Here is a 14256-nt window from a genome sequence, read left to right as displayed (position 1 = left end):
ACACACACACACACACACACTTTTAAAGTGTGACTAAAGTTGTGAAATTAGTAACCTACTTACTTCTATATCCACACATTAAATGAGGCCTATCAACACACCAAAACTACGTCATAATTCAGAAAATTTACATACAGAGGAATGTAAATATTTTGAAGATTTCTACCATGACCAAGATGCAGTCATCCCTGTGAGTGGCAAAGTCACAGAAACACATAAATAACTTTAATTGTAGTGAATGCTAACTTTCAGTTAAGTGGTTTGCTTGGTTTCCTGCCATCTGAGTTTCTAGAATCTAACCCTGAAATCCATTCACAAAATCCACAAGACCAGAAAACTCACACTGCTACCTAATGACCCCTGAGGTTACCAGGCATAGCAGACTGGGGGTGGCAGGAAGGCTTTCCCTGCACAGAAAGGACAGAAGACAGAGCACCCCTGCAAAGCACTCCCCATCTGTCAATGGCGATGCACTCATTCTGCTCTGAACCACACCCACTTGAGATAAACTCTCTGGTGGATAATCTTTGCTGTCAAGTTAGCTGCGTTTGGAATCACCTAGAAGATTGGCGAGGTGTATCTGTGGGTGTCTACGATGGGATTCCCAGAGAAGGTGAACTGAGTGGGGAGGTACACCCTGACTGTGGGCAGCCACCATCCCACAGGCCTGGGGCCAAGATGTAACAAAGAGAAGAAGAGGTGAAGGCCAGCCCAGAGTGAGCTTACACTTTCCTCTACTTCCTGATGCAGGCTCCCACCGCCATGATGCTCTTCCCAAATATGTGAGGCCAAGTAACCGAGGAAGGAACCCTCTGAGATCAGGAGCCAAATTAACTTTCCCTCCCTTAAGCTGTTCCTATTAGGCTTTCTGTCAGTGTGGCAAGAAAAGCTACTAGATTCTGAACGTGCACACCACCATCTTGGCACATGTCAGATAAGCACGGGAACACAGTCCGCTCACATCTGCCTGGACCCCATCATCTGGGACACAGGCAGGGAAGGTGGCTTAGCTAGGAAGCTTTAAAGCAGGGTTCAGAACTTCCAAGTCGCTTCCTGACTCTCCACATTTCCGTAAGCTGAGCTTCTGTATGATTCTCTCCTCAAGTCTATCTTGCCTTGAAAGCAGGCACTGAGTCTCATTAGCCTCTGTGTCACCCAGGTCAGGACCTAGCGCTCACAAGGTCCTTCAGAAATGTCACAAGTTGGGAAGTGAGACAGAGCAGTAGGAGGGACAAGTGACTCTCAAGTGACAAATGGAAATGGGATCTTTCACAGTGTGTTTCCCAGATCCCAAAACACTCAGCAATGCCCCAGAAGGAATGATTAGCCAGGAAGAGACTAACCGTTGCCCAACTCTCTCTTCACCACAGAGCTTCCGAAATGACTGCTAGCAACTATAGAGCGATGTGGAGATCTCTGACAGCCATATAGGTCCGTTATCTGGACGCCATTTGTGAACCCCTACTACCACCATCCCTGGAGTACCAGCAGGATTCCTGCCTCATGGGAAGATAACAACTTCATTCCCAGGAAAACAGACTGAGCAGAGTAAAAGCTTACTCCCTTGCCTTGATGCTTGCACACATTGTCTATGGACAGTTTGTTTGAATAAAGTATCAGTTACTTTAGTGAGCTGCAAGCCACATCCTCTCCTGGACCGCACAGTTCTTACTCTCTAATGTGACTGAAAGAAATCTTCACAAATGCTTTATGATTCATTTCCTCCCGAATAGCATGTGGTAACAGAAAACAAGCAAAACACACAGCTAGGAAATCGGATAGCCCAGGGCCAGAGCCCTTCACAAGGATAAGCATATTTGGACCATAGAATGGCTATGACAAGTCAGAGCCTGGAAGTTTCCTTCCAGTGCCTTTGAAAGATCCAACAGGGTGCCAGATGTGCCTCTTGGCAAACTCGAAGCACAGATTTAAAAGACTGGAGAAAGAGCTCCCGTAGATCCTTCCATCTTCTCTCCCTAGACTCATCGCTCCTTCAAATCATTGACAATGCATTGTCTCCATGGCTAGGACAGTGAGGATCCAAACACTTCCCAAGGGAATAGCAGGGAATGGGAGACCTGGAACCAACCAACTGGGCAAGGTTCTTCATGCTCCCTGGTCCATGGGAAAGGACAATTGCTCTTCTGTCTACCTCGATGAGGTTGCTAGGGTGAGCAAGAGATGGGAAGACTGATGCCCATTTTTGTTCATTTTTTATCATAAGGAAATAGATACCTGGACTGGAGTGGAGGTGGGGTTTCACCTCCTTCCTTGCTTTCCTCTGGGTCTTCACTTCAGGCCTGCCCACTGAGATCTGATCCCACCTACCCTTCTGTGGCTCTGCTCTAAGTTGCATGGTCCCAGGGCTGTCTTGTTGTATTCCTAAAGATCCCTCAGGACAGGGAAGAGGCAAGAGAAAAACGCAAGGCTCCAGCGAGCTGCTCTGAGGTGGGAATGAGGAACACATGCAAGACCAGAGGACATGCTCACACTCCTGAGAGCATAACAGCCAGGCCACAGAACAGGGGACTACACACCACCAAAACCCATGTCAGCACTTCCTTGCCCTGGCCACGCTCTTCCGGGAACACACACCCCACTCTCTCCCAAGGAGGCAAAAGACTCATTTCCGAACAGAGTCAGTTGGGCTCTGAAGACCCTGTCCTTAAGAAGCATACCACCACCTCACACCAGCACCAGCTGCCTGCTCAGTGTGTGCTTGTGGCATATAGCTACAGGAAAGACTGTGACACTGTCACCCTAGGAAACCAAACAGCAACGTTTTCAATATTTAAAGTGCTGGCTTCTCCTAGAGAAAAAAGCCAAAGAAAGATCTGGAACCCTAAGAGGAGAAGCTGACTTGGCAGGAGCTCTGAGAAAGCAAGAAGAGCAGCAGCCGGTCTCACCCTCTCACCCTGTAGCCTGCAGCTACAGCACAGAGGGAGAGATGACGACCCAGGCAGCATAGTTCTCCAGAGACCAAAAGACTCCGGTCCTAGGGCTCGCTACTCTACAACTATTAATACATACCCCTGACAGAAAGGAGGGACATAGCACCCCTAGAACTCAACTTGTGTCCCCTGCAGAGATCTCTGTGGATGGCTGGTGAGTGTGGCCTCTGTCTACTGGACAGTTGTGAAGACTTGAGTGCCCAATCAGAACAGAAGAGTGTTCTGTGGTACCACAGATCCAGCCAGGAATTTCCCAAAGAACACTATTTCAACCGTTCAATCAAAAAAAAAAAAAAAAAAAAAGAGGTAAAAAGGAAAAGTCAAAAACCTAAAGACATTCTTTAAGAACCTAAAGATACTGCAATACCCTGGCTTTCACTCCTGTCTCAAGTGGACCGTAATGAGAGGTTATGATGTCACACGTTCTATATGTTCCTTTCCATTGATGGAAGGCAGTCACTCAGGATCCATTGTCAGATGCCCAGGCCCACAGTCAGGAGATGGGCTCCTCTCTGTAGAGAAAGAAGCTTTAGTCCCTCCTGGTTCTCACCTGATACTGAGTTAGGGAGAAAAGAGATTGACCCCTCAAAAGATGCTGTGGTTTCCAGGGCCTCCCAGTCAGCACGTGGCCCTACTCTGTGACTGACACTGCCAGAGAGTTATCGGAGCTACTCAAGATGGTAGACCAGGCATGATAGTGTCAGCAGAAGCTATCAGTTCTCCAGTGTCCTAACTCTAGGAAAGCCAACAATGCAGGGGGATCTGGCCTCCATATGGGTACCTTCTCTTCCACTTCTGTTTCAAAGATAAATCTTCATGGGCTTTGAAATTTCAGGGCCCGAAGATGCAGTAAGCTCTCGCCTCAAGTGTCAGAACACTCTCCTGGCCTCTTCCTACGTTGCATGCATCGCATGGCTCTGGAACTCCCCTCCCCAAACACCCCTGGTGGTGACATGCATCTCGGTCTCCATTTTGTCCTGCTGGCTCTTTAGTCCAAAGCAGAAGGTTCCGAAGGCAAGTGTGGACAGAAGGGACCTCCTAGCCCTTCCACAGAGGCCTTATCCAATGTATCCATGGCCCTGTGAGAACTAGAGAATGTTAGTTCTGGATGAGCACACTCTTAGACAGCTGCAACTGGCCTCCCATTTAGGAGAGATTTCCATATCGGAAGAAGTGATCCTCGGTTATATGAACTGGTAACAAGGATACAAGTTCCTCTGTGGGCCAAAAGCATCCCTCGGGAGTGGTTCTAACCTGAATTATCATCCACTGGCCAAGCAGAAGAAGGCATAACAGGCCAACTCCCATAACTCTGGTAATATTCTCAATTGTCTTCAAAGGATGAGTATGGGCAAGGCAGTGCAATAAAATCCACACTCAAAACAAAAAGGGAAAGGGGGAGGAGAAGAGGAAGAAGAGGAAGTGAAAGAAAGGAGGAAGAAGATGATGAGGCAGAGAAGGAGGGAAAGGAGGAAGAGGAAGAGGAGAAAGAGGAGGAGAAGAAGAGGAAGAGGAAGAGGAGAAGGAAACACCAGCTGGGGACTGTACAGCAATACCACCCTGTTCAAGGAAAGGGTCAGAAATGAATTCTGCCATATTCGGAGCCTTACGGGCACAAGGTTCTTTTCCAACTTTAATGGGCATCTGACAGAAACCCTTTTCTGTTTCACTGTTCTTAAAGTCAAAGTGAAATCAGAGCCTAAAAGACAGCCCAGTCCAGGGGAGAGAAAGAGGTGGGACCTTGATAAGGAGCCGTTCAGAAGCCCACGGGCTCCGTGGATGACTCTCCCACTGGTGTTTAGCACCAAGATGTGGAGGGGGGAGGAAGCAAAGCCAAGAAGACTAGGAAACAGTGGCCCTGCGTGGGTTGACAGTTTACCCTTGGTCTTGTTGAGGTGACCCACCGTGAGAAGTAACCTAAGTGTCCCTTGCTATGAAGGGAATGAAAGGTCAACTGTAGAGTCCATAAATGACCCTTTAGAAATAAAGGTTTTATATATATATACATGTGTGTGTGTGTGTGTGTGTGTGTGTGTGCAGAACGTGAAGACTCCCACACAGAAACAGTAAAGTAAGAAGCAGAGTGAGCTGCAAAGAGTGCATTTTAAGTAATTAAAAGTGCATACAGTCCCCCCCCCAAATTGTCAGCATCAAAAGGAGCCTAGAGATAGGACGATGAAACACAATGTTTCAGCCCAGGAGGGGAATCTAGAATAAAGGACAGCAGTTAGGAACGACTCTGAATAGAGCATGGGTTAATAATAATGTGCCGATGTTGGTTCATTAATTGTAACGAGAGTGCCACATTAATAAGACGGTAATAACAGGGGGAGCCAGGCACAGGGTAGGACACAAGAGCTCTGTGTACCACTTCCAACGTCTTGTAACTATAAAACAGTTCTAAATAATGGTCTATTTTTAAAGATGAAAGGGAAAATACAAAATTGCACACAGCATTTCCCAGAACCGTGATGTGCTAGAATGATTGCCTATGGAGAGAGTAGGCAGTGAAGAACAAGGAGAGCATTTGCAAATGGTGATAACGATGACAATGTGCTACGGGTGCAGAGAGCAGCTAACTTCCCCAACGTGTAATCCCAACACCACACCAGCAGGGTGCTTTTCAGAGAGAAGGAACCCCATGGTGAAGTCGGTCATCATAGCGCCAGGAGTGGGATGGTACAAGGGGCTCAGGGAGGCTGATCCATGAGGAAGAAGAACTGTTTGGTGAACCTTAAAGCCAGAGGGCGCTGGGAGGGAGAGCCTTTGGTAGTTGTACAATAGAGACAACTTTACAGGACAAGGTCCTCATCTAACATCAGCCACCCTCGGCTCTCTCTGGGCCCTCTTGATTCTCAGCCTAGGTCATGAGCACTGAGCGGAGGGTACGAAGGATGGGCAGATACATCGATGGCGGTGATAAGAGACCAGGCCAGCTACAGTCGGGTTCAGATCAATGACGAATACATTAGCCCGGGGACCATAGGAGACACATTTGAGAAAATTTTAAAAAATTTCTACAAAGCTGCTCATCGTTGATCTGAAATTCAATTTTAATAAAGCACCTATATTTTGCTTGTTCTATATGGGAGCTCTGAATACTAAAAGCAGTGGCAGCGTGCTGTTCTGTGTTCTGCATTTGCCCATCTCTCTGTCTTTTTACCAACCCTGGGAAGGGTGTGCTACTATTCCTATTTACACGCAAGAAAGCTCTGACTTTAAGGTCCTAAATTAGTAGAAAATGCTTGAGAGGGAAACACACCTAATCAATCAGCCTTCTGGGTGCCCCCTCCTGAGTGTGACCTGTACTGTTTCCCAACCAAGTCCACACCCTGACATCTAGAGACAGCTGTGTGCTCTGTAAGCACTCAGAGCTCCTTGGATGGCCATGATCTTGAAGGTGCCCGCTTAGCTGACTCCTAGTAAAAGAACCAAATGAACTTTGGGTTTCAAACAGCAAAAGTCAGGAACTCACAATAAAGGGGTCCAAAGTGACTCAACAGATTACTAGGTGACCTAGAGGAAGGAGGAGCCATGTACCACAAGGGCCTGAGTCAAGATACAGTCACCCCACCTGAGGACAGAAAAGGAATGGATAATCTCTGGGACCCCCTTCCAATATGAAGCCATCATAATGTTAAACTTATGGATTAGTTTTCAGATAAGAATGCCTTCCCAGCAGAACACTCTTTTTAAATAGCTCAGTCCTAAATGCAATGTCTTCCTCAGACCCCTCCCCTCAAGGCCCAAGGATCTATTTGAAAAGGGCAAAGCAAAGATGGTAAGAGGTGGGGGCTGAAGCTTCGAAGGAAACGGTCTCTAGCAGATCCAACAGGACTCATGTGCGTGTGAACACACAGACTATGGCAGCATCACAGAGCCTGCGTGGGTTCTAGCCAGATGGAATCCTAGCACAGAGAGGGGAAAGTGGTCCTGGGTCCCATCCTAAACAAGAAGCTATTTACCACTAATGCTCACTGCCAAAGGGAAAATTTGTTTTCTCCAATGGAGCGCAGCTGGGCCTATCAACTATTTGCAGGGCAGGCCTCATACCCAGGAGTAGGTAGCCAACACCACACAAACTCCTTGGCTGTTTTGTGGATATTTTTGTTTCTGTTGTGGTTGTTGTTGTTGCTTTTTTTTTTAAACATTACTGGTCTTTGTTTTGTTTTTTTTTGTTTTGATTGTTGTGGACAGTTGCTTTTTGAGGAGGACTCGTAAAATTGGATGGATAAGGAGGTGGGGAGAACCCGGGAGGAGTTAGGAGAGTGAGAAAAACATAATCGAAACATATTGCATGAAAAATTATTTTAAAAAATAATAGCACATATTCATTGAGCACCTCGTGTATACCAGATATTGTGTTTCATGTTTTCATTTCACCACATGACAGCGGGACATGTAACACCAGATCCTTGCTTTTCAAACAAGAAACTTATGTTTCCTCCAAGGGGCCAATTACAAGATACCTATTGTGGCATACATTCTATCCCAGGTTCTAGGAATGTGGCAGAAAATGAAACAAAACCCCTACCTTCACGCAGCTGGTGGGGCACAGATAAGAGACAACCCTACCACCTTGCCGTGGGGAGCATCGCTAAGCTAAGTAGGATCTGGAAAAGGAGAGTGGGGGGTCCAGGGGTGGAAGAGGAAAAGGCTTGATGGCATTTTAGAGGGGATGGCCATGGAAGGAGGAAAGAGGAGAGACCTGAAGTGAGGGCATGGGTCTGAGTAAGAGCTCCTGGAAGAAAGGACTCCCTCAGAGTCCATATACCCTGAGGCCAGGGTGACCGACCCAGAACTATGCTTAGGCCGGTGGCTGGCCTGGGAGAGAATTTTGAGTGAAGAGAGATTAGAGATAGACAGTTTGGAAGAAATAGTAAGGCCAGGATATTTTGAAAAGATGAGAGTGTTATGGATAGGCAAGTGCGTGGATGGGTGGGAGGATGAGTGGAAGGTTGGGTGGATGGATGGGTTCATGGATGGGTACACGGATGGGTAAGTAGATTTCCATGGATTGCCTTAGCCTACTTACCAAGGGTGAAATACAGATATGTATACACATACATACACATGTATACATACACATACAAATACACACACATATATACACACACATACCTTACAGATTTATAAAATGTCCAATGATGTCTCATTCACTTCCCTAAAGCATCCCATTACAAGTTCCTCAGGGTGCTCTGAGTATACCCATCCCTTATTGAAGGGGATCCCTATATCCCCACAAAGAAACTTAGATCCAAATCCAACAGGAAAACCAGGTCTCCATGCAAGGAAACCACTCTGGAGAAAGCCATAGACCTTTGGGGAGCCATGTCTTGCCTTCCATCCCTAACCAGACTGTTAGGTGCTTTGTGTGTGTGTGATCAGGTATGGGCATAGCACACCACAACCATCCCACAGTTCAAAGTTATCACATTACCAAAACTCTGCTTCAAGGCCTTGGGCAAAAGTTCCTGCTTCACACAAAAGACAAAATCAAGCTGTCTGCCACAGCAAAGCAAAACTTTGCTAACCACCAGGCCACCCCATCCTGAGACCTGTAAGCTGGCCAGCCTCACCTCCAAGTCCTTCTCCAGCTCCAGCCCAGCTGCCATCAGGTTGTGCTCAAATTCATCTCGCTGCTCCCTCCTTTCCTCTTCGAGAGCGTCCAGTGGCCCAAGTTCAATATCGCCAGGGCCCCCACCATGCCGCTCCTTGCCTGTCTCCCCATTGGAGATAACAGCCAGCGAGTGTCCAGGGGAGCCATGGCCCAGGTGTGCGCCTCGCTTCCGGTAGTGGTATGCAAGGACATAATCGACTTTCCTCTGGTTGTCGTGAAAGTGCATGCGGCTCAGACGGGCTTCTGAGGATGCAGGCTCATTGGCATCCAGGTAGTTATTGATGACCTGAACAGAGAAGGTAACACAGGTGAGGTCAGACGAGCAAGGAGAGTAAGAGACAGAAGAGGATGCTCTGGGATAGACTAGGACGCAAGCCTCTCAGAGGCCCCGCCTGTCCAATGGAAGGATCCACAGCCTAAGCCCACCTGTCACACATAGCCCTCCACCCATGTGTGCAGTCTAGGCATCAGTACACACACACACACACACACACACACACACATACCACACACTCACACACCACACATACACAGCATGCACACACACACACCACACATACACACCATGCACACACACTACACACACACACACACATACCACATACTCACACACATACCACACACCACACACACACACACATACCACACACCACACACATACCACATACTCACACACATACCACACACCACACACACACACACATACCACATACTCACACACATACCACACACCACACACACACAAACATACCACATACTCACACACATACCACACACCACACACACACACACACACACACACACACACACACCACACACACACAGAGACACACCACACACATCTCTGGTATCCAATACATATACACATACCAGAGAGAGACAGAGAGACAGAGAGACAGAGACAGACAGAGAGACAGACAGACAGAGACAGACAGAGAGACAGACAGAGATAAGGAAAGAGACAGAGACTGAGAGAGATAGGCAGACACACAGAGAGGCAGACAGACAGACAGACAGACTAGCAGGCAGGCAGACAGGCAAGCAGGCCAGCAGGCGGACAGACTGCACACACCATTGCTAGTCCACATGCTGCCCCAAACACGGAAGCCCATGCCCACTCCTGCTCACCAACACATGCATTCGCACCTGCAAGCAGCCCCCTCCACTCACGCCTCCCTGGCTCGGCACTCCTGCACACATGTGAAGGCGTCCATGTGCACGGGCACACAGAAGCAAACTAACGCACAACCCTCCACATGCACCACGGCACACCCACACGTGTGCCGTGCCTGGCAGAGCTGCACGTGAGCCTGCAAACCCGCTCCATAGTCACCCAGCGTACTTACTGGCAAGTGTTCTGGATCCATCCCAACAAAAGCCGACTTCTCGCCTCCTCTCCCACCCACAGCAATTCACTGGACTTTCTGCCCCTCACAAATCCATCTCCTCCTCCTCCTCCTCCTCCCCTTCCTCCTCTCCAGTCACTAGCAAGGGCCCTGCCAGTAACAGAAGCAGGGAAAGTGACTGCTTCCTCTCTCTTCCACTCTGGACTGCAGAGGTAGAGAGGAGAGGAAAGAGCGAGCGAGGCGGAGCAGGGTAGGGACCTGCCTCCCTCCCTTGGGGTGTTCCCTTGTTTATTACTGGTTTGATACCCAGCTGCCTCAGCAGCCACCTGAGAGGTCACCGGGGCAACCCGATGAAATGCCAGGCACAGGAGAGAGGCTCTCAGCCACCAGAGCTGAGGAGGCAGGTTTCTCAGGCCTGTGGGGACTGAGCCGGGAGTCTGCCCGCCCAACAGGTAGGAATCATCTGCCTCTCCTTGCCTTCTCATTTTCAGACCCTTCCCTGAAGAGGATAGCTAGGGTGCTGGAAAATGTGTGAAACAGGAAAGATAAAAGCATTCTACCCAAACCCAGGGCTTTTCATACAGGCACACATCAGCCACAAACTACAGGACGACTGGATGGGAGCCTCCCATGGGCATCCCTTTGTACTCACAGAACGGTCTCGGGAACTCTCTCTCCTGGAGACCTGGCTAGGGTGTAGGCTAGAATTGTCCCTCTGACCTGGGAGCCGGGGACCGGGCACCTTGAGGTACTGCTGTCCATGTCTGGGGCCCTGGCTTCCTCTTGCCATTGTCCGTGAACTCAGCCGACGTGGAGATCCAGGGAGCAGAGGGATGTCTGTGAGTAAGGAAGACAAGAGAGGCAACACAAGTTCAGGTGATAGGAATCTCAAGACACAGAATCTAAACCAGTTCAGTAGAGCTCTTCGTGGCTCCATAGAAATGACCTGCGGTTAGGTTTGTTTCTTTGTAGCCTTGTTTGGCCACATTCATTTTGGCCAATGGGGTAACACCCCTACCAACCAAACACACACACACATACACACACACACACACACACACACACACACACACGCATGCACGCACGCACACACACTACAGCTGTCATAATCTCGTGTGTGTGTGTGTGTGTGTGTGTGTGTGTGTGTGTGTGTGTGTGTGTGTGCGTGCGCTTAGCATGCAATGGTGGGGCCCAAAGCCAGTGCTTTGTGCCTGTTGAGCAAAGCTCTCCACCATCAATCCACTATTGTTCTGTCCCTACTTTATTCTTAGGACCATGACAGCTGGCCAGTGAGTCTGCAGTTTGGAACAAGAAGAGAGAGGGATGGCAGCATTGGCTGGAGTACTTCCCAGCATCAGGTAGAACATTTCCCAGGGAAACAGGACTTTAGGGCCTCCCTGGTGCATCAAGACCAATAGGCACCTTGAACATCAGCAAGGAGAAAGCAAGAACAGATGAACAGTGGACTCACTGGGGCAGCAGTGGAACCACGGAGAGCAGTAGTGGCCTCTAAGTAGCCAACATCCTCCAGCACACTTGAGAAGTTCTCATAGACCCACTGTTCAGGTCAAGTTCTCTTCTGGCCCTTGCCAGTCAGGAGCCCTGAGTCACCAAAGTCTCACTGGTGGTAGGAGACTCCAGTCAGTGTGCCTATGCTTAAACCTCGGCTCCATCACTTGTGAGCACTGTGGCCACTTGAGACTTGCTTCTTCTACTATAAAATGAGGAGAGTCTCAAACTTGAAGGACAGACGTGGAAAAAGGAACTGGAGAATATGTGCAAAACACCTCAAATAGTGATTAGCCTCTGAGTTCCCAATAAAGGTTAATGATTATAATTATTGTTCTTGTTTTCATTTTAAGCACCAGGTGAGCAGAAACAACATCCTGTACACTCAGATTGGTCCTAAGTAACCCCATGGATGAATGAATGACAGTTCTAAAAGATCACTTGAAATGCCTTCAAGACCAAGGGTAGTTTAGTGGTAGAGCATAGTTTCCCCACTTGGAAAAAAAAAACTTGAATCACCATCAGATCAATTACTAGCCCTTAGGCATTCATGGATTGTTCCAAGGGGTCTAGGACATGTGGTCGCTGCCCTTGAGAAGGATGGCCTCTTTAAGATGTTGAGGAAAAACTTGGTGGTGTCCAGCATGGATGGTTGTTGTGATTTGGATGGGAAATGTCCCCACAGGCTTGGATGTTTAAACCCTTGGTGCCCCTATTTGGGAAGGTCATGGAACCTTTGGAGGCGGAGCCTTGCTAGAGGAAGTGAGTCACCAGAAGCAAGTCCTGAGGTTTTGTAGCCCAGCTTCACTTCCTGTCCATTCCTTGCTTCCTGACTATGGATGCCACCTGACCAGCCAGCCTGCCATTCCTGCTACCATGACTTCCCCAAGACATCCCTTCAAACTATAACTAAGCCAGAATAGACCTTTGCTTCCTTAAAATGCTTCTCCTCTTGTCCTTCGTCACAGCAACGAAAAAAGCAACTAACCAGGGCAAACATCTGTGACACATCCTCGTGTCACGGGAGACCAAAAAGCCTAAAAAAAATCAAATTAGAACTAAAATCTGCAACTGTATCTCAAAGAGTGAGTAACTTCTGAAAGTCAGGGGGAAACAACGAAGGTCGTCCACAGTCCAGAACACACATTCTGGCTACATAACAATGCTCTCCCAGCTCAGGACACTGGGGAGGAGCCTTCATCCTTTTCTGCCATCTGGACCCATTTTTTCCTTTCTTTATGCCTCCTTTCTGTGTGCCTATGCCTCAACTGGCCCAGGGAAAACCTTACATAAGAAAGACGGTATCTCAGAGAAAGTCTTAGAAGGTCTGGTCTTAAAGCCCCAGGACGGTCCGGAGGCAAGCTTGGAGGTGATAAAGATGATACTCATCTAGGACCCCTGTCCCTGGCTGTTATCTTCCAATACACAAGAACCATAGCTGAGAAGCAATCCAGCGCTTCAGTCAAACTCCTGTGTATCTTCTCCTAGGAAGACCCTGGGGCCTCCAGAGAACCCACCAGCCATCTTGGCTTGCATCCTCTTGGCCAAATGTGTCACAACTACCTGGAGGCTCTAGGTTTGTGACAATCTCCCAGCCCCTGTTGATTAGGATGAAGTATTTGGTCCAGTTTCCCCAATTCTAGAAAGGTATACCAGGCAGCAATAGCATAGATCTGGAAGACGCAGACCTGGTTTGTGCCATCAAGTGAAGGCTGTGGAGGGGTGAGTGAAGCATGGCCATCAAGAAAGAAGGTCAACACACTTCCAGAGACTCCCTAGGAAGCTTGGAGGTGAGAATGAATCATCAAGAAAGAGGTCAAGACCATCGCACCCAGCCTGAAGAATGAGTTAGCCCATTCATTTGGAAATCGTCTCTCTTCACCCTGCAGCCTTTTGGCTGTTAGCAGATGTTATCTTAAACATCCAACAGATCCCTGGACATCGGTGCTTATAGGCACCATAAGGGCAGAGGACACAGCTTACTCAGCTCTGCATCAGTTAGATAGATGTTCCCACGTGTAGAAGTGGGGGCCTCACCACTTACCGTCTTCCACTCCTGAGAATGTCATTGCCATCGATCACTGACTTCCAAAGTTTACCTGCTACCCATAGTCCCACAGGCCCTACCTGAACGGCACCTGCACAAAGGCAGCAATCCCCAAATCAGACTGCTGATTTTCTCCCAGCAAAATTCTTTTATAGAGTTATCCACTCTGTCCATGCTCAGGGCATCCTATACACTCAAAACACAGACAGAAATCTAGAGATATCTGGAAATCTGTTTGCCCTCCGCACCCCATATCCCGTTTGACACCAACCTTACAAATTTTACTCCTGAAACATCTGCCAGGCTGGTTGTGCTTTTTGCCTTTAGACAACCAATGGCCAACCCCCCAACCTCATTCACCTCGACTTCAGTGACATCTTGCTAGCAACAGCCGCTATTGTCACCCTTACTGTGAGTGTGTGAGTGCAGTGACCCTGTCATAACCGGAAGACCCTGTTTCACCCCAGTCTCCCCAACCTCTAGCTTTTACAATCTTTCTACTCCCTCTTCATGATGGTTGCTGAGTCTTGGCGTGGGAGTATGGTATATGCCCAATTTATGGCTGACCACTCTGCAGATACTTCTCCCCGACAAGGTATTTCTTAAAGTCTAAAAAGATCTGTAACAAGTTAATGACACCTGTGTAGCAATGAAAGTCTCCCAGTAACAAGCATCCCAAGACTGCCCCTTGCCAGATCTCATCAGGTCTGCAAAGAACTAACACACACACACACACACACACACACACACACACACACACACACACACACACACACACTTCAT

General features: G+C 48.3%; 1 protein-coding gene across 2 annotated transcripts in view; it reads right to left on the bottom strand.

The window, feature by feature from the left end:
- Ano2 (anoctamin 2) overlaps nucleotides 1-10776 on the bottom strand; it is a 341360-nt gene extending 330584 nt beyond the window's left edge. The window contains exons 1-2 of one of the 2 annotated variants that reach the window (XM_017593038.3): nucleotides 10570-10776; nucleotides 8531-8857 (exon numbers count right to left, since the gene is read on the bottom strand). In XM_017593038.3, the coding sequence (XP_017448527.2) occupies nucleotides 8531-8857; nucleotides 10570-10707 (465 nt within the window). In that variant the 5' untranslated portion in view covers nucleotides 10708-10776. Of the gene's footprint in view, nucleotides 1-8530; nucleotides 8858-9917; nucleotides 10143-10569 lie in introns of those variants that run through there. The other variant, XM_063286858.1, reaches the window with a different exon arrangement.
- Nucleotides 10777-14256: the final 3480 nt, after the last annotated feature.

The sequence above is a fragment of the Rattus norvegicus genome, chromosome 4, assembly GCF_036323735.1.
Source record: "Rattus norvegicus strain BN/NHsdMcwi chromosome 4, GRCr8, whole genome shotgun sequence".
Classification (NCBI taxonomy): Eukaryota; Metazoa; Chordata; class Mammalia; order Rodentia; family Muridae; genus Rattus; species Rattus norvegicus.
The sequence above is the reverse complement of the archived record's forward strand: the minus strand, read 5'-3'. Positions and strand labels throughout refer to the sequence as shown.